This window comes from Hoplias malabaricus, chromosome 17, assembly GCF_029633855.1.
Source record: "Hoplias malabaricus isolate fHopMal1 chromosome 17, fHopMal1.hap1, whole genome shotgun sequence".
In the NCBI taxonomy this organism is placed as follows: Eukaryota; Metazoa; Chordata; class Actinopteri; order Characiformes; family Erythrinidae; genus Hoplias; species Hoplias malabaricus.
In genome coordinates, this window is record NC_089816.1 from 33,894,206 (window position 1) to 33,920,767 (window position 26,562).

Sequence of the window (26,562 nt, forward strand, 5' to 3'; positions counted from 1 at the left end):
GCATTACAGCGCTCACCTCACTCTGACCTTGCTTTTCTCTGCTTCAAAGCCCAGGAGACACATAATTGCCCTTAAACTAATTACTTCTCCTTACCTCATATACCCATAGAGGGGGCATTAGACATGGCTCTGTGTTTCCCAGAAGAGATGTGTGTGAGGGTGCTATTAAAATGCCACACTGAGGGCCAGGGAATAAGAGCTGGATTCAGTCCTGATCACATGGGCTTCCACTTCCATTTGTTTGGGAATTAACTTTGGAAGTGGCAGTTATTAATAATAAAAATGCAGCGACCGTAATATTTGTTATTAATTATTTCTCACTCACAGCTCACTGAGGCTCTGTTACTGTGGTGTTTATCCTTGTTTGTTTGGCATGTTTTGGTCCAAATACACAGTACATTAATTGTATTTCACTTACTGTCTGTTCTTCGTTAATGGATTAATTTGTTTATTCATTTTTGTAACTACTTCATGTTGATCAAGGTCAGGGTTGGGCTGGAGCTTACACAGAAAGACTGGGTGAAATGCAAACTGGGCACAGTCCAACATTCACCCAGTCACTCACACACTCACACACTCTCACCTGTGGACAGTTTCACACACTCACCCTGTCACTCACACACTCACACCTGTGGACAGTTTTACACATTCACCCAGTCACTCACATACTCACACCTGTGGACAGTTTCACACATTCACCCAGTCACTCACACACTCACATCTGTGGACAGTTTCACACACTCACCCAGTCACTCACACACTCACATCTGTGGACAGTTTCACGCGTTCACCCAGTCACTCACACACTCACACCTGTGGACAGTTTCAAACACTCACCCAGTCACACACTCATGCCTGTGGACAGTTTCACACATTCACCCAGTCACTCACACCTGTGGACAGTTTCACGCGTTCACCCAGTCACTCACACACTCACACCTGTGGACAGTTTCACACACTCACCCAGTTACTCACACACTCACACCTGTGGACAGTTTCACACACTCACCCAGTCACTCACACACTCACCCAGTCACTTACACACTCACACCTGTGGACAGTTTCACACACTCACCCAGTTACTCACACACTCACACCTGTGGACAGTTTCACACACTCACCCAGTCACTCACACACACCTGTGGACAGTTTCAAACACTCACCGAGTCACACACTCATGCCTGTGGACAGTTTCACACATTCACCCAGTCACTCACACACTCACACCTCTGGACAGTTTCACACACTCACCCAGTCACTCACTCACACCTGTGGACAGTTTCAAACACTCACCGAGTCACACACTCATGCCTGTGGACAGTTTCACACACTCACCCAGTTACTCACACACTCACACCTGTGGACAGTTTCACACACTCACCCAGTCACTCACACACACCTGTGGACAGTTTCAAACACTCACCGAGTCACACACTCATGCCTGTGGACAGTTTCACACATTCACCCAGTCACTCACACACTCACACCTCTGGACAGTTTCACACACTCACCCAGTCACTCACACACACCTCTGGACAGTTTCACACACTCACCCAGTCACTCACACACACCTGTGGACAGTTTCAAACACTCACCGAGTCACACACTCATGCCTGTGGACAGTTTCACACACTCACAGTCACTCACACACTCACACCTCTGGACAGTTTCACACACTCACCCAGTCACTCACACACACCTGTGGACAGTTTCAAACACTCACTGAGTCACACACTCATGCCTGTGGACAGTTTCACACACTCACCCAGTCACTTACACACTCACACTTGTGGACAGTTTCACACACTCACCCAGTCACTTACACACTCACACCTGTGGACAGTTTCACACACTCACCCAGTCACTCACACACTCACATCTGTGGACAGTTTCACACACTCACCCAGTCACTCACACACACCTGTGGACAGTTTCAAACACTCACCGAGTCACACACTCACGCCTGTGGACAGTTTAACGGATTCACTCACACACACACACACACACACACACACACACACACACACACACCCCTGTGGACAGTTTCACACAATCTTCCTACCAGGTAAATTAAGCACAAAGCAATGGATTTCCCCTGAAGTCATGCATTTATATTGTTATTAATCAAGACCTTATCGTGTGGCCGTTTGTTTGTCAGTCAGGCCGAGTTTAAGCAGCGCTCAGCAGGTCATGGACGGGGACGTCCCTTTGGGTTTGAACACTATTCCAGCGAGTGATTCTCCTCCATCAGTGAGAAGAGCCGGGGCACTCCCTTCACAATGAGGTCAGGGCTGTGGAGAGGCTCTGGTCGGCCTTATCTCTACAGCTTCATGGCCAGGGCTTCTCTAAAGGTCTAAAAGCTCTTATCGGCTCCGTCCAGTCACTCTGTCCCTGAATTGAGATGAGCAGCTGCCTGCTATTCCAGTTCGCTCTGGAAATACAGTGCTGCCTTCAGAAATGTGGCTCTTATATAAATACGGTGCTCAAACTAGAGGTCAGGGCCCTGTCGGGTTGCTTCATTTACAAATGGGATTTTAGGTGAAAATGTTTTCATTTTAAAATGACATTTTATAAATCCTTAGACTGGTAAGTCAGTGGAAATGGGCTTTGCACTCACTGCTTGACCCTAAATGCTGTGTATCGGGACAACCATTGGCTCATGAGCTGCAGAATGCTCTTCAGTATTTGGCTAAGTTTCTAATTGACTAAGTTTTAATAAAGAACCAGACAAAGGAAGATGACATCACGTTATTGTGTGAGCTGCAGATAGAGGCAGGAAGTAGCTTTATACACAGGGAGCTCTCTGAGATGACAACAAAGCCTGGATTGTGTTGCTTACAGTCGCTCAAAATCATTTCCAAGTGATAACCACTTGGAAATGAGGTAGAGATGCTGCCGTTCCCGTTCAGGACCAGACTGAGGTAGATTCCTGTACAGAAAAATGTCTTGTTGGAATTTAATTGATTTTCTTGTCGATATTTTAAAAGTGTCCCCAGCGCAGACACAACACCAACACAACTGTATATAACACACACTCACTTCACACCACCGCACGAGGCTGGAGTCAGCTCTTAATTCCCCACTGTCTCATTCCACCTTAAATTGTGCAGCATTTAAGGTGGAATGGAAAGATGACTGTATTGTGTGGTCGTTGTGGAGTGAGTGTTGGATCTTGCTCAGGTCTGAGGGGGTTGTGTGTGTAACTCATGATGGACTTGAAACCTAACGTTACCTTAAATAAACAGCCGTGACGTTGACTTGGAGAGGCGTCGTGGCGCTGAATGTTTTTGTTGCTTTGTTAATTCACAGAAAATAAAAGAGAACCACACCACTGTCATTGTGGAGCTACTTGGTGCCAAGCTCAACCCGACAGCTAAAACCGAGGGGCGTCTGGAGAAGGAGAACCTGTGTCCACTCTCTGTCCACTCTGTGAGACACTCCTCCCTCGTTGGTCCACCTTGTAGATGTAGAGTCAGAGACAGTAGCTCATCTGTCGCTGCACAGTGTGTGTCGCTCGTCCTCTAGTCCTTCATCAGTGACACAGGACGCTGTCGGCTGGATGTTTTTGGTCGGTGGACTGTTCTCGGTCCAGACACTGAGGGGTTTAAAAACTCCAGCAGCACTGCTGTGTCTGATTCACTCTACACCAGCACAACACACACTAACACACCACCACCACGTCAGTGTCACTGCAGCGCTGAGAATGATCCACCTGAGTAGATCAGGCTCATGAAATCAGAAAGGTTTTATTAAGGATCGGACCAGTTAAGAGATGTTAAGGTGATTGAGCAGTGTGTGTGTGTGAGGAAAGAGCTGCTGCCAGGGTGAGGCTGTGATCAGACGACCAGATGAAACGCAGCGGCAGCTGAAAACATCAGATTAAACTGTCACCTTCTGAATGATAGCTCAGACTTCTGCTCTCCGTGTGTGATTTTCCAGAGAGTTCAGACTTCATTCTGCGGTGTCACGCCCATCTCCTGTGTGTGGGCCGTAAATAAGAGTGGACCAAACACCGGTCGGGACCAAGGTCAAACATTCACACTGTTGAGAGTGATGTAAAATGATTACACAGCGTACGCCACACGTCCAAAAACACCGTGAGCCGACACTGAGCCTGTGATGGGGTGATAATGTGGTGGAGCTGTGGTACTGCATTCTTTGGATCGATGGAGCACTGGGATGGCACTTAAGATACCAACAAATCCTCACAGCAATCTGGAATCAACATCTAAACCTACGGCAGCAGTACACCAGCACCAATATATACACCACAGTTCATTATAACCGTTATTATTGGGTTTTACCGGTGTAGTTTACACATAGTTTAAAGATCTCTGCATTTTTTAAGGTGGAACGGTGTGTTTGGGAAGATAAACCACTGTTGTTTTCTACGTAGCTAAAGTGTTTATTCACTGTTTGAATTCCCACACAAACTCCTGTGTAACTGGAGCTGTTTAGGTTTGTAGCACTGTCGCTAACGCAGTTAGCCGTCTCCCGAGTTTGGAGATATTTCCACCTTAAATTATCTGAAACAGCAAAAATAAGTCAGTGTTACCCCCCTATGGAGCAGGAATAGAGCAAGATTGTGCTTTAGAATGTGTGGAGTCTTTCCATTGTCTAAAGAAACAACAGATGCCTTTTCTCTGTCGTGAGCAGAGAGAGAGAGAGAGAAAGCCTAGCATACGGGAATGAGACATTTTGTTTTTATTACCCAGTTACAGACACAGAGGCTTCGTAAAGTGCTACCGTTTCCTCTTTTCGAGCTCAGAGTTGAAGCTTGTACCTGAGCTTGTCCACTTCGTCTTCTTTAGTGGAGTCATTGTCACCTCGGTAAGAAATGAAAGCTCTAATGCAATAACCACTCCTCCATGTTGACGCTGGAGTACGGTGCCACTACCCAGAAGAGGAGCTGGATGGATGTCTGCTGCTGATTCTATGTGACAGTGACTCTCTTTTCTCTTCTAAGAAGAAGATGTGGTAATAAGAGGCAGTGTTTTATTACTCGCAGTGAGCGCTGTGTCTTTCAGCCTCCTCCGCTTTAACGCTCAATGCCTTCAGTGTTAATATTTTACTATAAACCTACATTAATAGCCACCGCTATTAAAAAGTTACAAGTGACATATTTGACCTGCGATAAAATAAAATTCCCTCAATGTAAAATGATGGCTGAGATTCAGTCAACTCTTACACAGTGTGTCCACAACTTACCTGGAATCAGTGGGCACAAGGAAGGGTATCACACACTCACCCATTCACACACACACACACACTCACCCAGTCACTCACACACACTTGTGGACATTTTCATACTCTCACCCAGTCACAAACACACACACACACCTGTGGAGAGTTTCACTCACTCATCCTGTCACACACCCATCCAGTCACACACTTGTGGATAATTCCCAGTTGTAGACAGGGTTAAGGTTATAGACTCCAAGAAATGAATGTAAGTGTATGTAAAGTCCCTACAATGCATGAAAACCAAATGTTGTTTGTTTGCTTATGGGTGTGTGTGTGTATGTGTGTGCGCGTGTGTTCAGCAGCTTGCCAGGATGTATGTCAGTCAGGCTGATGGAAACAGAGAGAGGCTCTCAGGTGAGAAGTGTTTTACTGTGTGTGTGTTTGTGTGTGTGTGTGTGTGTGTGTGTGTGTGTTTGTGAGACGCTGTGTGAATATGTATGAGTCCACGTTGGCCACGTGTTTTGGGGTCACACCTTATTCCCCACCGGCAGCGTTCCTCTAAACGGACTCATGCTCCTACAGCCCTCTCCATCAATCATCCCCCACCTCCGGAGTGTGTGCGGTGGTCCACATTAACACCACGGACCCTCGCTGGAGGAAACAATGCCTGAATAAATGAGGGCAGAAACACAGACCAATAAAATACAACCGCACAACCACAGGAAGTTCTATAATGTTTCTGATAAAGTGGCCAGTGAGTGTCAGTAGAGGGGGGTGTTTCTGATAAAGTGGCCAGTGAGTGTCAGTAGAGAGGGGGGGGGGTGTTTCTGATAAAGTGGCCAGTGAGTGTCAGTAGAGGGGGGTGTTTCTGATAAAGTGGCCAGTGAGTGTCAGTAGAGGGGGGTGTTTCTGATAAAGTGGCCAGTGAGTGTCAGTAGAGGGGGGTGTTTCTGATAAAGTGGCCAGTGAGTGTCAGTAGAGGGGGGTGTTTCTGATAAAGTGGCCAGTGAGTGTCAGTAGAGAGGGGGGGGGTGTTTCTGATAAAGTGGCCAGTGAGTGTCAGTAGAGGGGGGGTGTTTCTGATAAAGTGGCCAGTGAGTGTCAGTAGAGGGGGGTGTTTCTGATAAAGTGGCCAGTGAGTGTCAGTAGAGGGGGGGTGTTTCTGATAAAGTGGCCAGTGAGTGTCAGTAGAGGGGGGGTGTTTCTGATAAAGTGGCCAGTGAGTGTCAGTAGAGGGGGGTGTTTCTGATAAAGTGGCCAGTGAGTGTTGAAGCGTGTATTCCCACTGTTCCACTGTTCAATCCCCTCCAAACTCTGAGTGGTTTCCCCCTGGAGCTCCTCATCCAGCCCCCAGCTTTCAGAGGGTTGCCGTGGTGGCTCTGGTAACCTTGGCGCTGGTTGGCGCTCCTCCAGCTGTGTTTGTCAGACAGCTGTAATGGGCAGCGCAGATTTATGAGCAGGTCCCTGTTGTTTTCATTCCACCAGATGATTGTCTGATCTGTTCTCAGGGAAGTATGCAGAGCCACAGATGGAGTACAGTCTGTAACTGCGAACTACAAAGTGCTTGTGTGTGGACAGCGAGTGTAGAAACGAGGAGGTCGTTTTAAAGTCACGGCCGATCGGTTTACATCGTTCTTGGCCTATTTCAGTAGGTAAGAGTATATCATACAGTGTTAGAAATTTGCATAAATGACATATTTGCATAAATTAAAAGGACACATCTCTCTGTACTAATTAGACAAAGACACACTCATTTCACAGTCATTAAACACAGACTATTAGGGCTGGGCGGTTATTTCTGAGAGTGGCACAGGAAGACATGTGAGAGCTGGAGGATCATATAAACACACACACACACACACACACACACACACACCGAGCTATTTCAGCGACTGACATATTAGACCCTCCATCAGTAACGACTCTCCCACAAGCTGCTGATTAAAGCGGTAAGTGAAACTCTGTCCTCTGTCGCTGGTCGACATTCGGACCAATTTAATCGGACCCTCTCCACTTTTCCACGTCCCGATTTAAAAATGAGTCACATGACCACAATCCACGGTATTAGAAACCCCCACCTTGTCCCCACTCTGGCCTGTGATTGGTCTAGAAACACCAGCCTACATTTACTCACCAGACACTTTATTATTAACATGAAGCGCCAGTGTCCCCTCACTGTAACTCATTCTAAGAGTCATTATTAGAGTTTATAAACATGCATTATTACCACATTATAAAGAGTTATAACCATGTTTACAAAGGCTTATATTAATATGGGTTTCCTAGAAAGTTTTACCAAAACACCCACCTTGTGTGTCCTCTTAATGGCCACTTTATTAGAAACACCTACCTTCTGTGTCCTCTTAATGGCCACTTTATTAGAAACACCTACCTTCTGTGTCCTCTTAATGGCCACTTTATTAGAAACACCTACCTTGTGTGTCCTCTTAATGGCCACTTTATTAGAAACACCTACCTCGCGTGTCTTCTTAATGGCCACTTTATTAGAAACACCTACCTCGTGTGTCTTCTTAATGGCCACTTTATTAGAAACACCTACCTTGTGTGTCCTTTTAATGGGCACTTTATTAGAAACACCTACCTCACGTGTCCTCTTAATGGCCACTTTATTAGAAACACCTACCTTGCGTGTCCTCTTAATGGCCACTTTATTAGAAACACCTACCTTGCGTGTCCTCTTAACGGCCACTTTATTAGAAACACCTACCTCATGTGTCCTCTTAATGGCCACTTTATTAGAAACACCTACCTTGCGTGTCCTCTTAATGGCCACTTTATTAGAAACACCTACCTTGTATGTCCTCTTAACGGCCACTTTATTAGAAACACCTACCTTGTGTGTCCTCTTAATGGCCACTTTATTAGAAACACCTTCCTTGCGTGTCCTCTTAATGGCCACTTTATTAGAAACAGCAGAGTGGGAGGTCCAACAGAGGGGTTTCTAATAATTGGAGGCTGTAGTTTAGAGAGAGTAATGAAACATGTCAGGGATATTTAGGGTTCAGTCTGATGTCCTGCTGAGGCAGTGGTATTTGGCATGTGTGTGTGTGTGTGTGGTGTGGGGGGGACAGGGGGGAGTGGTCACTTGGCTCGAGGGATGTTTGAAATTTCTTCTGTTCGTCTGTGAACTCTGCGGCTCTCTGCAGTTTCTCAGCCGGAGGCAACAGACCCTGTGTCGAGGCAGTGGGGTCTTAATAGAGTCAGACCCAGTTCTGAAATTACCAGTTAGTCTTTGAAACAGTCTGGAGGTCGGGCTGATCCTGGACGCATCTGAGTGGCACCACTGTTAAATGATTGATTTCTTAACTCTTACTGGGATTCAGCTTTTTATCTGAATGACGCATGTCAGTATCTCAGTGACGCAATACCACCCCCCCCCCCTTCTCTCTCTCTCTCACACAGATCCCTTTACTCATCTCCTAAAGTTGTGTGTGCTCTAAACATCAGTCACAACCTGCTTCTCTTTCTTCTCTTATTTTTCTCATCTCTTCTTTTCTCTTCTCATATTTTGCTCTTCTTGACTCTTCTCATATTACCCTCTTCTCAAATTGTCCTCTTGTATTCTCTTCTCATTTCCCTCTTCTCATGTTTTCTTATTTTCTCTTCTTTTCTTCTTATGTATTCCTCTTCTCATATTGTTCGCTTTTCTTCTCTTCTCATTTTGTGGTCTTCTCTTTTCATGTTTTCTTCTTTTTGTTCTCGTTTTCTTCTGCTCTTCTCATATTGTTCTCTTCTTTTCTCTTCTCTTCATTTTCTGTTCTCTTCTTAACTCTTCTCTTCTCATGTTTTTCTCTTCTCTTCTCTTCTCGTATTTTTCTCTTCTCTTCTCTTCTCATGTTTTTCTCTTCTCTTCTCTTCTCATATATTTCTCTTCTCTTCTCATGTATTTCTCTTCTCTTCTCTGTTGGTTTGGTGATGGCCACTTTATTAGAAAGATGGAGATGAGCAGATGGATGTGGTGAGGACTTTATCCTCTCTGTTTGTGTTTAGTGGTCTGCTAAAGTAGAACTTATTTTCAGCTTATTCTATTGATAAAGTAATTAGCTGATGTACATTTTCTTTGTGACTAAATGCTGCTGTTCGGATGATGGTGGCTGCAGGGACCTGTGACCAGGATGTAACCCCATTAAACCTGGGAGAGAACCTATTCAGCTGCTGGCTTTCCCTTGCCATGGAGCAAATTGAACTGCCTGCCCCAGTGTGGAGCAATCACTCAGTGTGTGTGTGTGGTTGTGTGTGGTTGTGTGTGTATGTGTGTGTGTGTGTGTGTGTGTGTGTGTGTGTGTGTGTGTGTGTGTGTGAAATGAAACATGAATAAAGTCAGTATCAATGTGTTAAGGTTTTCAGGAGCATGGCGGTGGTTGTGGACACAGTTGTGGACTCAGCATTAATAATCACCACAGAGCAGTATGTAATGAAATGGGAAGCTCTGGAGCAGCTGCACATGAGCCTGGGTATGAATCCCCACAGCACTGGGCGGTGGAGCAGTGGAACTGTGTTCTCCGGGGTGATGGAGCTTCATTAAATCTCTCTGAGACGAGCTGAATTGGAGTTTGTGGTCCAGCACTAATCGCTGAGTAGCTGTGTGATTAAGTGCATTAGTAAATGAGTAAGAAGCTGAGTGAGTGAGTGAGTGAATGAGTGAGTGAGTGAATGAATGACAGTCTGAACTAATGAAAAAGCAAATAAATAAGCGATTGCTCAAATAAGTATGTGACTGACTTAGCGAATGAACGAACAAACACTCACAGATCAGTGGGTGAGTACATGAATATGTGTGGATGAATGTGTGTGTGAACAAGTGAGAGAGTGAATAGTTAGACAGGTGAGTTATGTATTAAGTAGGTAATGGAAAGGATGACTGAATGAATGAGTCAGAACATGATTAGGTGCATTAACAATTGAGTGATGTAGTGAATAAGTGAATGTGTGAATGAGTGAGGCGTTATGAGGGATGAAATGAGTTGGTAATGAGTGCTAGATCAAGGTAAAAAAATGAGTGAGTGCGTCAGCAGACACATGACAGAGTGAATGAAGCAATTAGTTACAGGGTGAATTTGTGAGTGAGTGAATAAACAACCAACTGAATGAGTGAATGAACGAGAGCGTGAGTGAGTGAGTGAGTGACTAAGACTAAGAGTTTAAGAATGAGGGTGGATGAATGAATGAGTTAGTGTTGATAACTAAAGTTAGTGTGAGTAACTAAACAAGAGTGTGACAGAGTGTGTGAGTGATAGAGTGAGTGCGTGAATGAGTGAGGTCTGTAGGGTGTACTATGAAATGACTCCCATCGTTCATCGCCTGCAGCCCCATGCGTCAGGCGCCTCAGGACATCGATTCCCTTCTGACCGAACAGTGACCAATCCATTGTAAGCAGATTACAAAAGATCCCTATTAATCACCACAGGACACATCGGCATCTCCATCAGGGGTCCGTCCACCAGACTGGGGACGAGGGACAGCATCGGGAGGCTTTCAGAGAAGATGGAGAGAGAGAGATACAGGCTGAGACAGATGGAGAGAGAGATGGAGGAGGACGAAGGGAGAGAGAGAGAGAGAGAGAGAGAGAGAGAGAGAGAGAGAGAGAGAGAGAGAGACCCTTCATCTAAAGTTTGGCACAAATCTTTTCTAAAGACTGCCACTAACACCCACCCACATTGTTGTGATGTCACAGATCCTTAGTGCTCAGACCTCCCTCATGCGAGGAAGACTCTGATGGACGTGAAGTTGACAGATGGACTGAGAAACAAAAGAGATTCAGATGTGTCGTCTCAAAACCCCGTCTCTAAGGAGAACAGTGGGCTTTGGAAACCACAACAACGGCGGCGGTAACGTTAAGCGGTGTTTACTCATGGTGTATCGGCGTGTTGTTGTTGTTTGGGACTGAACACAGCTCCGTCATCAGTTCAGAGCGCTCTGCAAGGCTCTGCAAGGTTTACACGCCTCGCTCTGAACCACGAGAGAACAGCCACTAAACAAGAACAGCCCATTTTCTGTATTTTATATTATAATTCATTGTATTTTCTTTTATTTGTTTAAATTCCTGTTTTAATTGCTTTTAAATGTTCCACTTATCTTTTTAAATTTTAAGTCTTTTACCATAGTTTTCTCTAAAGCACTTTGAATTGCCATTGTGTGTGAAAGGTGCTCTATAAATGAACTTGCTTTGCCTTCTTAACAAACAAATAAGTCAGATACGATAAAACAAAAAACTGTGTGAGTGAATGAGTGAATGAATGAGTGAGTGAGTGAGTATGAATACAGAGTGGACCATTTATATGGATACACCTTAATAAAATGGGAATGGTTGGTGATATTAATTTCCTGTTTGTGGCATATTAGTATATGGGAGGGGGAAAACTTTTCAAGATGGGTGGTGACCATGGTGGCCATTTTGAGGATGAGTGGGTGAATGGACGTTTGCGAGTATGTATATAAATGAATGAATGAGAGACTAAGTGTGTGCGTTTATGTATGTGATAGGATGAGTGGGTGAATGGACGTTTGGGAGTGAGAACGTATATAAATAAATGAGTGAGAGGATGAGTGGGTGAATGGACGTTTGGGAGTGAGTAAGTATATAAATGAATGAGTGGGTGAATGGACGATTTGGCGTGAGTATGTATATAAATGAATGAGTGAGAGGATGAGTGGGTGAATGGACGTTTGGGAGTGAGTAAGTATATAAATGAATGAGTGAGAGATTGAGTGTGAGAGATTGAGTGTGCGAATGGACGTTTGGGAGTGAGTAAGTATATAAATGAATGAGTGAGAGGATGAGTGGGTGAATGGACATTTGGGAGTGAGTAAGTATATAAATGAATGAGTGAGAGGATGAGTGGGTGAATGGACGATTTGGCATGAGTATGTATATAAATGAATGAGTGAGAGGATGAGTGGGTGAATGGACGTTTGGGAGTGAGTAAGTATATAAATGAATGAGTGAGAGGATGAGTGGGTGAATGGATGTTTGGGAGTGAGTATGTATATAAATGAATGAGTGAGAGGATGAGTGGGTGAATGGACGTTTGGGAGTGAGTAAGTATATAAATGAATGAGTGAGAGGATGAGTGGATGAATGGACGTTTGGGAGTGAGTACGTATATAAATGAATGAGTGAGAGGATGAGTGGGTGAATGGACATTTGGGCGTATGTATATAAATGAATGAGTGAGAGGATGAGTGGGTGAATGGACGTTTGGGAGTGAGTACGTATATAAATGAATGAGTGAGAGAGTGAGTGGGTGAATAGACATTTGGGAGTGAGTATGTATATAAATGAATGAGTGAGAGGTTGAGTGGGTGAATGGACGTTTGGGCGTATGTATATAAATGAACGAGTGAGAGGATGAGTGGGTGAATGGACGTTTGGGAGTGAGTACGTATATAAATGAATGAGTGAGAGAGTGAGTGGGTGAATAGACATTTGGGAGTGAGTATGTATATAAATGAATGAGTGAGAGGATGAGTGGGTGAATGGACGTTTGGGAGTGAGTACGTATATAAATGAATGAGTGAGAGAGTGAGTGGGTGAATAGATATTTGGGAGTGAGTATGTATATAAATGAATGAGTGAGAGGTTGAGTGGGTGAATGGACGTTTGGGCGTATGTATATAAATGAATGAGTGAGAGGATGAGTGGGTGAATGGACGTTTGGGAGTGAGTACGTATATAAATGAATGAGTGAGAGAGTGAGTGGGTGAATAGACATTTGGGAGTGAGTATGTATATAAATGAATGAGTGAGAGGATGAGTGGGTGAATGGACATTTGGGCGTATGTATATAAATGAATGAGTGAGAGGATGAGTGTGTGAATGGACGTTTGGGAGTGAGTACGTATATAAATGAATGAGTGAGAGAGTGAGTGGGTGAATAGACATTTGGGAGTGAGTATGTATGTAAATGAATGAGTGAGAGGTTGAGTGGGTGAATGGACGTTTGGGAGTGAGTACATATATAAATGAATGAGTGAGAGGATGAGTGGGTGAATGGACGTTTGAGAGTGAGTATGTATATAAATGAATGAGTGAGAGAATGAGTGGGTGAATAGACGTTTGGGAGTGAGTATGTATGTAAATGAATGAGTGAGAGAATGAGTGGGTAAATGGACGTTTGGGAGTGAGTATGTATGTAAATGAATGAGTGAGAGGGTGAGTGGGTGAATGGACGTTTGGGAGTGAGTATGTATGTAAATGAATGAGTGAGAGGATGAGTGGGTCAATGGACGTAGGTGAGGTGGGTTAGAGTCAGGAGCCGATTGAGGGAGAAATCATGGAGTTGACACTTTAAATGCGCAATAGTTTGGCAGAGCTCTCAGGCTCCGGAGGACCATAAAAGAGTTGGAAATGCAGAGCCTCCCTCCAGCGGCAGGGAGTGGGGCCCATAAAGATTTTCTAAATTATTACTGTCATGAAGAACACGGCGTTTAAAAATAAAGAGTCGGTGAAGGAGAGTGAGGGAGAAAAATGTAATTGATGTCATTTTCAGCAAAGCTTTCGGTTCATCAAATATTTACAGGGCAAATATTCCGGCATAAACAGGCGGGAACGGGATGAATTGGAAAATGACTCCGATGCCAGGCCGGAAAATGAAAGGAGGGATTCGCACAAAAACATCTAGCTTTTGTTTACCATAATTTCTCCAGACTGTTTCTAAAATCAGTTTCCTCTTCACCATCAGCCTCACAGCTCACACTGCTACAGATAAACACACATTTTTCATATTAATAAATAAACACTTTCACTCACAACTGCCCTCTAAAGACATCATTATTAAATGCTCACAAACATATCACTCAGGAAATTCATTGATTAGTTATGGACCAGTTAAAATTATTGCGAATAGATGATTAGATCATTTTATTTAGGTCAATTGCATTATAGAAAATCATAAATATGCCGAGGTGAACATCACGCAGTTGTTCCCAAACAATTCATAGTGAAATGCTTAGTAATCTGTCAGGATACGCAGAGTAGGTTCTATTACAAGACAAAGTAGACAAACAAGGAATAAACTAATAACATACAACTAGTCAACAGAACGAGAACCTTCCTAACAAGACACTAGACACAGAACTGAACACTCAGGAGTTACCAGAGAGACTTAAAAGGGACTTAGACGGTAAGAACAGGGATAATAGAACAAAACTAACAAAGTAAGAACACAGGAAGGCATCAGACTAGACAGATACCAGGAAAGTATAAACAGACTAGAGAGTCAGAGGTAGCTACAGACGGACCAGACGAGCACAAGTAGAGGAAGACCAGACCATACAGTTACAGAGAAGATGCCAACAGACTAGAGAGAGACACACAAACAGACTAGAAGAAGACAAACAGTACTATGGTGAAAAAGAGGACACATCTCTGGGGGGTTGGACGACTACTGATGTGCAGACTGACCAATTAAATGTTACCAGAGAAGGTTATTGACCAATAACGGTAGCTCTACAGTCAGACCGTCCAATCAGAGGGTTTTAGGCTACTTCACCACGCCCCCTTCTCACTCAAGCGAACTAATCGGAGTAGTGGAGGGCGGGACTAGTTTGTGAACGAAACACTTCTCCAAATTCTATGTAAGCTGTAGAAAAACAACATCCCAGATGTTTGTGAAATTCCACCCTGACATTTTTTTAAGTCTAAAAAAGAGGACATGTCCGGGTAAAAGAGGATGTCTGGTCACTCTAGACAGTACTAACAGACTAGATATCTAGAAAGAGAACCAGGAACATAACGAGAGCTAAACCTAAACTAAGAGAGCTAAAGCTTAACAAAGAGAGCTAAAGCTAATGCTAATGCTAAACAAGGAGCTACTGAGACAACAAGATACAGAGACAAAGAAACCTAGAATGTCTACTAAACAAAGACCTAGACCGGTAGATTCAAACAGAGAAAGCGACAACTGTAAATGGTGGACAAACACTGACACTCAGGACAGGGCTTATAAACTAGCACTGACAAGGAACACCTGGGACAGATAATGAGGGGGCGGGACCACAGAGGAGGCACAAAAAGAGGGTGGAGCAAAAGGCGGAGACAAGGAGGGAAACAGGAACCACAACAAAAACATAAACAGAGCCATGTGCTGAAGGAGCACCTGGCAGGACAACGGAAACAAACAGAGCAGGAGAACAAGGCAAAACAGGACAAAAGTGTGAGTTATTTCCCCCATAACACCAGAGCAGTCGCTGGCATGTGTTGTACATCAGTAATACTTTGCGGAGCTACGTCTGTGTCTAAATGGGGCCAGGCAGAGGAAGGTGATCGTGGGCTGCACTCCGCTCGGCCGTGGTGCTGCGGTGGAGACAGCTGATGGGGTTTTTATTTGCTATAAACACACAGTGAAGCGTCTGGATATGAGACAGTGATTTGAATCACAGCAGTAATGTGTGGATACGGCGTTGGCTCTGCTCTAAAATGACGGCAGGGTCTTTAAGTGAATGTATTTCCACTCTTCGGCGTAAGTGAACAGAGCGGGATGCGTCTTCAAAGAGGGAGAGAGTGAAGACAGAGCGGCTATTACACACAGCCAGGTTCAAACGCACTCCATCAACCTGCTAATGTCTCAGCACTGTGTGCTGTAATTGGGCTGTGTGTGTGTGTGTGGCAAATGCCAGTATGACTGTGTCAAAGCAGAAAAGAGTGAGTGCATTTGAATGTGCTTGTGTGTGTGTGTGTGTGTGTGTGTGTGGTGTACAGAGATAGCTCTGTGTCTCTGTGACCTTTAGAAGACCCCTGCATAAGGGATACTAATGTGAGAACAACACCAATGAGCCAAAACATTAAGACCACCGTAGTTTTGAAAACAAACGCACGTATATCAACACTGTCCTTCACAAAGAGTCTGAAGCTGACGGACTGGGACTTTTCTGAGTTTTATGAATGCATTTAAATCAGACCGACCAATCAAAGCGCAGTCGCTATGGTTACAGCTGAACACAAAAGCTTAAATAATGATCAACACGCTGACTACTGAGATGCAGTGGTTAACGAAATATAATCTCTTTTACTGAGAGGAGCAGCTCGCAAAACCAGAGCCTCAAACAGCTCCAGCGAGCTTCAGAAACACTGCTGAACTCCCGTGTGGTTCTGTAGATGGGGGGGGGGGGGGGGATTCTACCCTGTCTGCCCTCATTTACATATCATTTGCATGAAGCACTGATATATTTACTTTACTACTGAGCCTATAAGTCTGAAGCATTTTGCAGCTCCTGAGTCAATGGTTGTCTGCCATGTCTGGGTTTGAATGGACTGCTCTCTCTACAGGCCAGAGCTTTAATTGCATTGCGTTTATCATTAATAAGTATGAAACGAATAAAAGAGTGTTGTACGTTTTCTCAGATGGGAATCTGATGCTTTTTTTACGATCACTCATTGTTTCAGCTGATGGTAACAATTGGTTTAGGGAATTTACACAAAACCTTATTAAAGAAATTAAAAATGGATGATATACATTTCTCATGGCTCTAGTTCTGGAGAATAATAAAATCGTAAAGTGGTTTTAGAGAAGTGTGTTTTATGATATTTTAGTTCAGTTTTGGTTTGAAATGATAAACGACAGAAACGGCATTTTTCTTCTTGTGTTTTTCTTCTTAAACAGCCACCGGTGCTCACTCAGTGCTAATGATCTGAACAGGCAGTGGCTAAAGCCTGATCCCAGCCTTAGTCCAACCATCTACCACGCCAAAGGACTCCTCTACTACCTCAACAGCACCGGCAGAACCCCCCTGGTGAGACCTGTCTTCACTTTTACACAGAACTACATCCAGAGCTGAGATCTGATGTGCTACAGTAATATCATCTACCCATCCATTCACTTCACTTTAATGTAGTTTTATTTACAAAACAATTTTTACAACTGTCATTTTCATAAAGGAGCTTTTAAGACCTCCAGGTCATTGCTCAGAGTCGGCAAGCAGAGGTGACATTAACAAACATTGCTCAGCACTGCCCTCTAAAGGGAAGTATTCTATAATTTATTTATCTATAAATTAACATCAAATAAACAAATGTAGTGATGTTTATGAGTCCTCCGAGGGCCTATCCTCATGAACATGGTGTTGTAGGTCACTGAAAACAGACGTTTCGAAAAACGTCTCCAAGGTGGAGATTTTTTAAATCACTGTTGTCTGTGGCATCGTTTTTATGGAAAAACTGAGCATTTTGAAAATGTTGACATCACACAAACAGTGTCTGTCTCACACAACTCCTCACTCCCGCTATAGTGAACTACATCAGTGGGTTTCCTCCGGGTGACTGTCTGTGAGATGTGTGGTGTGTTCTCCCTGTGTCTGCGTGGGTTTCCTCCGGGTGACTGTCTGTGAGGAGTGTGGTGTGTTCTCCCTGTGTCTGCGTGGGTTTCCTCCGGGTGACTGTCTGTGAGGAGTGTGGTGTGTTCTCTCTGTGTCTGTGTGGGTTTCCTCCGGGTGACTGTCTGTGAAGAGTGTGGTGTGTTCTCTCTGTGTCTGCGTGGGTTTCCTCCGGGTGACTGTCTGTGAGGAGTGTGGTGTGTTCTCTCTGTGTCTGTGTGGGTTTCCTCCGGGTGACTGTCTGTGAGGAGTGTGGTGTGTTCTCCCTGTGTCTGCGTGGGTTTCCTCCGGGTGACTGTCTGTGAGGAGTGTGGTGTGTTCTCTCTGTGTCTGTGTGGGTTTCCTCCGGGTGACTGTCTGTGAAGAGTGTGGTGTGTTCTCTCTGTGTCTGCGTGGGTTTCCTCCGGGTGACTGTCTGTGAGGAGTGTGATGTGTTCTCCGTGTGTCTGCGTGGGTTTCCTCCGGGTGACTGTCTGTGAGGAGTGTGGTGTGTTCTCTCTGTGTCTGCGTGGGTTTCCTCCGGGTGACTGTCTGTGAGGAGTGTGGTGTGTTCTCCCTGTGTCTGCGTGGGTTTCCTCCGGGTGACTGTCTGTGAGGAGTGTGGTGTGTTCTCTCTGTGTCTGTGTAGGTTTCCTCCGGGTGACTGTCTGTGAAGAGTGTGGTGTGTTCTCCCTGTGTCTGCGTGGGTTTCTTCGGGGTGACTGTCTGTGAGGAGTGTGGTGTGTTCTCTCTGTGTCTGTGTGGGTTTCCTCCGGGTGACTGTCTGTGAGGAGTGTGGTGTGTTCTCCCTGTGTCTGCGTGGGTTTCCTCCGGGTGACTGTCTGTGAGGAGTGTGATGTGTTCTCCCTGTGTCTGTGTGGGTTTCCTCCGGGTGACTGTCTGTGAGGAGTGTGGTGTGTCCTCCCTGTGTCTGCGTGGGTTTCCTCCGGGTGACTGTTTGTGAGGAGTGTGGTGTGTTCTTTGTGTGTCTGTGTGGGTTTCCTCTGGGTGACTGTCTGTGAGGAGTGTGGTGTGTTCTCCCTGTGTCTGCGTGGGTTTCCTCCGGGTGACTTTTTGTGAGGAGTGTGGTGTGTTCTTTCTGTGTCTGTGTGGGTTTCCTCCGGGTGATTGTCTGTGAGGAGTGTGGTGTGTTCTCTCTGTGTCTGTGTGGTTTCCTCCGGGTGACTGTCTGTGAGGAGTGTGGTGTGTTCTTTCTGTGTCTGCATGGGTTTCCTCCGGGTGACTGTCTATGAGGAGTGTGGTGTGTTCTTTCTGTGTCTGCATGGGTTTCCTCTGGGTGACTGTCTATGAGGAGTGTGGTGTGTTCTTTCTGTGTCTGCGTGGGTTTCCTCCGGGTGCTCCGGTTTCCTCCCATGCTCCAAAAACACACGTTGGTAGCTGGATTGGAGACTCACACCTATGGATGTGAGTGTGTGTACCCAGGCACTGGAATGCATCATGCTGCAGCGCCGGTCCCAAAGCCCAGATAAATAGGGAGGATTGAGTCAGGAAGGGCATCTGTCATAAAAACTGTGCCGGATTGATGGTGCGGATTGTGGTTGGTCTGCTGTGGTGACCCCTGACAGGAGAGAGCAGCCGAAAGAAGAAGAGGAAGAAGAAGAAGAAGAAGAAGAAGAAGAAGAAGTCTATTAGAAATATATAATACTGTTATGATCTAGATTCAGTCACTTCAGGACATGTGCAGTGCTTTGGCATTAAACCTCTATGACTCTCAGGCTTCGTGGTGTTTTAATATCTCTCTTTAAGCGGTACTATCGTCCCCTACTGGACTGGCATGATACTGCAACCATTTTTGTATTTGTCTAGATGAGGATAAGTGGATAAGTGAGGATAAGTGAGGACAATCTTAGTTTTCAAAAACATCTCGATCCGTGAGATTCCGTTGGTTTGTGACTAAATATAATGCTACTTTTCTGTCGTTGTTTATATTTTATCTTCTATTTGAAGGTGAAATAACTAATTTACAGCTCAGAGGGAGCGTGCATGGCCTAGATCAGGCCCCTGATCCCACCCTAGTTCAACACGTTCTCAAACACCAGCTGAGGAACAGATGAGGTCTTGGCGGAGAGTTCAATGCAGCTTCTAAAGCCTTTAAGCTTTGCTTATATCTGACCCATGGGATGCCACAGGCACCGAATGGCTTTTCTGGAAGTTCAGTTTTATTCTGATTGCTCCACAATATAGTTGTGCGCTCATGGTCCTGGACTGGCTTCAATCCTGAGATCTGGTCATTTCTCATAAGAATTTAATCCCGTTATGAATCTGAAATCCGTTCGGATAATCACGGAAGGACCAGACGCAGACTCTGAGAGCTGGAGCGGCTTGAAATGTAGATCAGAGCTGAAGATCACGCTCAAGTCCCTCAGGGTGAAATTTTAGCACCGAAGACTCCGAGGCATAAATGAATCAGGGAAATGAGCCAGGAACTTTCCGGCCCAACACCAAAGACGAGTTAGATGTCCATGTTCATTTAGTTTTAATTGAATTTCCATCCACATGTGTAATGCATGTATTACTGTGATGTATTAGTTGGCGGAGCCTGTTACCGAATCACTGGGAATGTATTTATTTCTTTATTTATTGAAATTTAAAAGAGAGAAATCATCATAATGCTTCATTGTCACTGAATGTAATGAGCACTTTGTGTGTCCGGACAGAACCTTAATGCAGAAAGCTCTTAATGAAGCTGTTTCCACACGACTGAGCTCGCTCCTCTAATCAACGAATCAGCGATATCAATTACAGAACCGTCTCCGAGAGATAAATAAATAAATTCAGTGCCACATCTGTGAGAGGGATTCTGAGACTGAGATGATTTGCACATTATGCACCTGTCACAGTGAGTACAGCTGATACACTGCTTGAGCTACCGCAGCCCTGGCCCCCACCCTGTCCTCAGAGACCCTCTGGGGAATGGAAACTCCAACCTGGAGGAACAGGGAGGAGGCCTGTGGAAGCGAGTGAACACCTCACACCCTGTGGAACCTCAACACACACTCAGTGACCACGAGCCCCACAGCAGTGTTCTCCCCCTGTGTAAACAGCCCTGTTCCTTTAAATGATAATGAGCCGCTCGCTGTTCACCCCGACCCCGAGCGCACAGCAGTGAGGAGCGAGGAGCAGAAGCTCTGGTTTTTAGCCGTTTTCACTCTGTTCTCTTTCTTCTCCGTTTTTACTCAGTGCTCTTATTTCTCCGCGCTCGTTGTGTCTCTTTTGCTGCGTTTAACCTCGTCTTTGCGCTCTCACATAAACACGGGTCCAGCGCTGTGATTGGACAGACTCAGACGAGGGGGCGGGGCCATTCTAAAGTCTCCGCACTTGACGTCAGAAGCGGAGCAGGATCAGAACGACTCGTTTAATCCCGTGTTTTCAGACTCAGGCAGCGCACAGAAAACTGACTGGGGTCTTGTTTCACAGTGTGTGGGTTGGTGGGCTCCAGATTCACACATTAATGTGAACATAGACAAGGCATTTTTCTTCATATTATGTCCCTGTTGAGTCTTTAGATACAAGTGTCTGTAAAATGATGAGGAAGACGTATTTAATCAAGCGGATCTAAATCTGAGGCGGGTGTTGTTGACTTTGAAGAGTACAATTGAAGCTAATTGCAGTGGGTTAGAAACAGACAGCAGTTTGCACAACAGTTTATTTGGAACAGCAGAGGTCTTAATGTAATGAAGCTTATGATAGGCATGAAAATCACAAAAGCATTCAGTCGTGTGTGTGTTTTCATGTTTCTCACTGAACTGTCATCAGTAATGAGCTGGTTGCGATAACTTGATGCAATTAGCCGATCTAACAAATCAGCTAAACTATAATTCACAATTCATTACTGTAATAATGAGGCACGGTACCTGTGTGGAGTAAACGTTGGGCAGAAACGGTGCTGTTGCCCACGAGCTGAAACACAGTCGTTTGACACGAGGGATTAATGAGGAAGGATTGACTTTTCCTATTGTGACCGAACACAGAAGGACGCCGTGTGAATCTGCTCTGATTCCAATAAGCCTCGTCTCCGTCAAGACTTCTTTATCTCACACACTGTTCTGCACTGTCAGAGTGTGTGTGTGTGTGATGTCTTTACTTTCTATCTTTTTATTTCTCATGTCACTCTCTCTCTTCTCTTTTCTTTGATTTTTCTCTGGTTCACTTTCTTCTTTACTGATTTTTGTCTCTCTCTTTTCCCATATCTCTTTCACTCATGTTGCCCTTGTCTTGTTCTCTTCCTCTCCCTGTTTCTCATTCCTTTCTCTGTGTTATTCTCTCACTCTCTTCCTATTCTCTATTGTTCATGTAACTCACTCTCTCTGCTTTTTTTCTCACTCTACCTCTCCCTCATTTATCTCTGCTACATTTCCTCTCTCACTCTCCCTTCTTTTTCTCTATTTCTCTCTTTCTCACTTTTCTCACTGTCTCTCTTTTTCTCTGTTCTTTTTCTGCATTGTTTCATTCACTCTACATCTCTCTCTTCTCTCTTCTTTGATTTTTCTCTTGTTCACTTTCTTCTTTGCTGATTTTTGTCTCTCTCTTTTCCCATATCTTTTTCACTCATGTTGCCCTTGTCTTGTTCTCTTCCTCTCCCTGTTTCTCTCTCCTTTCTCTGTGTTATTCTCTCACTCTCTTCCTTTTCTTTCTTTTTTGTTTCTCTATGTATCTCACTCTCTGCTTTTATTTCTCACTCTAACTCTCCCTTATTTATCTCTGCTACATTTCCCCTCTCACTCTCCCTTCTTTTTCTTTTTCTCTATTTCTCACTGTCTCTCTTTTCCTCTGTTCTTTTTTTGCATTGTTTCATTCACTCTACATCTATGTCTACCTCTCTCTCTCTCTCTCTCTGCAGGTGTTCTGTGATTATCATGGTCACTCCAGGAAGAAGAACGTGTTTTTATATGGCTGTAGTGTTAAGGAGACTCTGTGGCAGTCAGGGTCTCCCATCAACACATCCTCGCTCAAAGAAGACCCGGGATACAGGGTACTGTCCACGGACCATTCAGCCTTTTCTACATTCACTTACTCAGTTCATCCCACAGTGATGTGCCACCAAAATACAGTCCCTGTCTCGGCCAGTCCACTTTAGTCCTCGTGGTCAGACAGCAGCGCCTCACAGAGCTGTTTACACCCGTGTTCACATGTGTTAGTGATGATGGGGTCACATTCACATTTCGAACACCTGATCACATGATGAGGCCTGAACACACACACACACACACACTCTCAGAAGTAAAGGTACATTACTGTCACTGAAGCTACAACTGTGGTGTTAAAGTTCAGTTTTGTTTCTTAAAGGGAACATCCTTGATTGAGGGGAAACACAGCTCTAAGCTTTTTAAGGTGGAATTGACTGTTGTTTGTAGGTTTGTAGTAAGTGTTTATTCACTGTTTGAATTCAGAAACTCGTGTAACTCGAGCTGTATAGTTTTAGTTTTGTAGCACTGTCGCTAATGCAGATACCACTTCCTGAGTTTGGAGACATTTACACCTTAAATGATCAGAAACAGCAAAAATAAGTCAGTGTTACCCCCCTATGGGGCAGGAATAGAGCAACATTCTCATCTCGGTTGGTGCTTTTCAGCGTTTGGAGTCTCTCCGTTGTCTAAAAACCTCCAGATGGCGTTTCTGTGCCGTGAGCAGAGAGAGAGAAAGCCTAGCACCGGACCCAGACACTTGTTTTTTTTTACTCATTTACAGACTGGGGCTTTGTAAACACATTAGATTCTTGGTCTTTAATAGTACATTACATTCTCTTTTCCAGAAGGAGAGGGGGATATCTGTAATCTTTCATTATAGAACTGTGTCAAATAAAAAACATAGTAAAAGTCACTGAGGTGAAATGGGGTTCATGGATTAAACACAATTATGTTTCCTAATTAAAGACATTGAATATATTTCCTTGAGGGTACCACCACAGTGAGTTTTTTTGTGGCAGTGCAGGACCATGCACTTTCCCTGCAGTGACACTTAGGGAAGCTAGAAAAACTGCAATTCTTTATCTGTGAAACACACCACTGTCCTGACTTCTCTCTCATTTCAGAAGCATCACTGACCACTGCAGATATTACAGCAGCTGCTGACCAAAACCTTCTCCTTCTCCATATTTCTGCATGTGTTTGACAGTGTATAATACAGTGGTAACAGCCTGGGCAAACCAGGTCAGCATCCGGATGTCGCCTGGTGACACCAGGGTTGCATTTTATAGGGATCCACCACATGCTAATAATGTGAAAGTACATTATCAAGTCTATGAATGAATGAGTATATTGAGTGCACAAAAAATGAATGTGTACCATATAACTGTAATTTAAACATTCTCCAGCTCTTGTGCCATTTAATGATAACGGTTGTGTCTTATTAAAAATATCAATTGTCATTTTATTCAACACAAATAAAGTATAAATTTGGTACTTTCACATTCTCTACCACTGAAATCCCCATCTTTAAATCGTATAAAAAACCCAAACCCACACCTACTTTTGGCCTGGTGGTGAGGGAACTGGGCATGAAACTGGAATGGTGTTGGTTCGATCCCCAGAGCCGGCAGGTCATGAATAAATTGCCCTTAAGCTAGGCATCTAACCCTCAACTGCTCCCTGGGCATTGTGGCTTGGGCTGCCCACCGCTCCGGGCACTGCTCACTGCCCCCTAGTGTTCACTAGTTTGTGTGTAGATGGGTGTTTCACTGCACGGATTGGGCCAATACATTGTTTCTAATTCTAATTCCTCTAATACAATATTATCCCCAAGAACAGAGCATATCCGTCACATTCTTCTGCAGCGATTGTTAATACAACACAACTCTTACTATAAAATGACTAAAGAGTGGTTGAATATTTAATAACAATTATACGATTCACTTGAAAACGTATCTGTACACTTAATATATGACAGGCCTAAGAGGTTCCCCTGTGTTTATACCTTCTCCCTCTATTTCAGAGCATCGCAAAAACCTTGGACCGAATAGCCCCAGCGTTCTCCTTCAACAGCTGTAATTTTCTGGTGGAGAAGTCGCGGGAGTCCACGGCGAGGGTTGTGGTGTGGAGGGAGATGCAGGTTCTCCGCAGCTACACCATGGAGAGCACCTACAACGGCTGTGACCAGGGTGTCTACAAGGTCAGACCCTGACACGTCCTACTGTTCTAGAGGGAGGCGACTGTGTCTTTGTATTAATCCATCCTCCAAGGTTCTGATCTCAAAGCAGATGAGGATAATGTAGTTTTGTCAGTCTGTTAATTGCCATTTTTCAGTAGCCTCATGTGTTTTTAGGGACTTCACTAAACACTGTATTTTGGTGCTTCTCCACTGCATGGTACAGACTCTACTTTGTTTGGTCCCTGGTGGGTTTTGTATTGAGTGTTATTTCTAAACCCCGTCTCTAAGGGGAACAGTGGGCTTTGGAAACCACAACAACGGCGGCGGTAACGTTAAGCGGTGTTTACTCATGGTGTATTGGTGTGTTGTTGTTGTTTGGGACTGAACACAGCTCCGTCATCAGTTCAGACAGATCAGTAGAGTTTGTTCCTTCCTTGTTGCAGCGTCCAGCTCTCGCTGGATTCTTTCGTTGGCCACCGATCCAAGGAGCGTTTGAACCTCTTCAAAAGACCACGGCGTCATTTTACGAGCTGCCGTCGTGAGTCGGATTAAAACAAACGTGATCTCTGCTGCAGCTGGAGATTTTACAGATGGAGAGTTGGTGCTGGTCGTCTGCGTTGCGTGGCGTAGAGTGACGACTCTCTCTGGATATTCAGCGCTCTGCAAGGTTTACACGCCACGGTTTAGTCCCTAAGGACTGGCGTCCCCTTCAGGGTGTATTCCCGCCTTGCGCCCAATGATTCCAGGTAGGCTCTGGACCCCCCGCGACCCTAAATTGGATAAGCGGTTACAGATAATGGATGGATGGTTTAGTCCCTACTCGACTCACTCTGAACCACGAGAGAACAGCCACTAAACAAGAACCCGCTTCCAGAACCAGGACCTGGTGGAGGAGGAGAGTAGAGTAGTGCTCTAAAACTACTATATCAGTACCCCTCTTTCTCATTCACCACTGGTCATTTTCTGACCACAGGGAGGCTGTATTTCAGATGTAATTCGGGTGTTGGGCTAGTCTCAGTCCAGCAGAGACACTGCCCTGCTAATCACAGTGTATCTGTAGCCTATAGTTTGTAATTTTAATACTTTTGTTCAGTCGATAATCGCCTCCTCCTGGGTGTTTTTCCGCCTCAGTTTAGAAAACCCCCAAGTGCACTTTAAGGAACAGAGCTTAGGCCTGACCTCCCCTTCTTTCACTCCCACATACTTCCCACACTTCTTTTCTGCTCTGCTGGTGCTGGGCTCCCTCCCCAGGCAGTTCATTACCTTCCGAAGCTGCTAATGCGTTAATCATTTATTAACCTGCTTATTTAGCCACATGTGGTTTGCTAATTGTAGCCCGGGTCCCTTTCTGCTAGGCTCTCCCAGGCTTGACCTTCATTAGCTCCTTCACACTTCAGCACTCGAGTAACATCCTGTTTTTCATGAATTTATGATGTCAACAAAATGAAGTGGCTCAACCCAGATAGCAACTGGAATTACTGCCCTCTCTGTCAGCTCCACTGACCACACAGGGGCTCTTTGTAGTTCTACAATTACAGACTGTAGTCCCCCCCCCCCACCCCCGGCGCTGTAGTGACACTGACATGGTGGTGGTGCGTTAGTGTGTGTTGTGCTGGTGCGAGTGGATCAGACACAGCAGTGCTGCTGGAGTTTTTAAACACTGAGGGGTTTAAAAAAATTGAGAAATGATGCAGAACAACAGCCAGACTGCAGTCTGCAATTGTAGCACTACAAAATGTAATAACAATAATAATAATAATATATGGCCACACGTCCAAATGATTCCTCAGCATCAACAGAGCAGAGAAATCACTCATCCACACCAGGATTCAGATGAAACAAACTCACTTTGTGCTAAAGGCATTGTGTCCCAGCGGCTGGCACTGTCCCGTCTGTCAGGTCCCGGAGATTTCAGACGCGTCCTGTCACTGAACAAAGCTGATCCACACACGGCCTGATTGA

General features: G+C 44.8%; 1 protein-coding gene across 1 annotated transcript in view; it reads left to right on the top strand.

Moving 5' to 3' along the window:
- LOC136673332 (cytosolic carboxypeptidase 4) overlaps positions 1 to 26,562 on the top strand; it is a gene marked incomplete at its 5' end in the record, with an annotated part of 177,911 nt that overhangs the window by 88,355 nt on the left and 62,994 nt on the right. Inside the window, 3 exons of the mRNA XM_066648733.1 lie at positions 16,806 to 16,935; positions 22,355 to 22,486; positions 24,445 to 24,621. Of these exons, the coding sequence (XP_066504830.1) occupies positions 16,806 to 16,935; positions 22,355 to 22,486; positions 24,445 to 24,621 (439 nt within the window). The remainder of the gene's footprint in view (positions 1 to 16,805; positions 16,936 to 22,354; positions 22,487 to 24,444; positions 24,622 to 26,562) is intronic.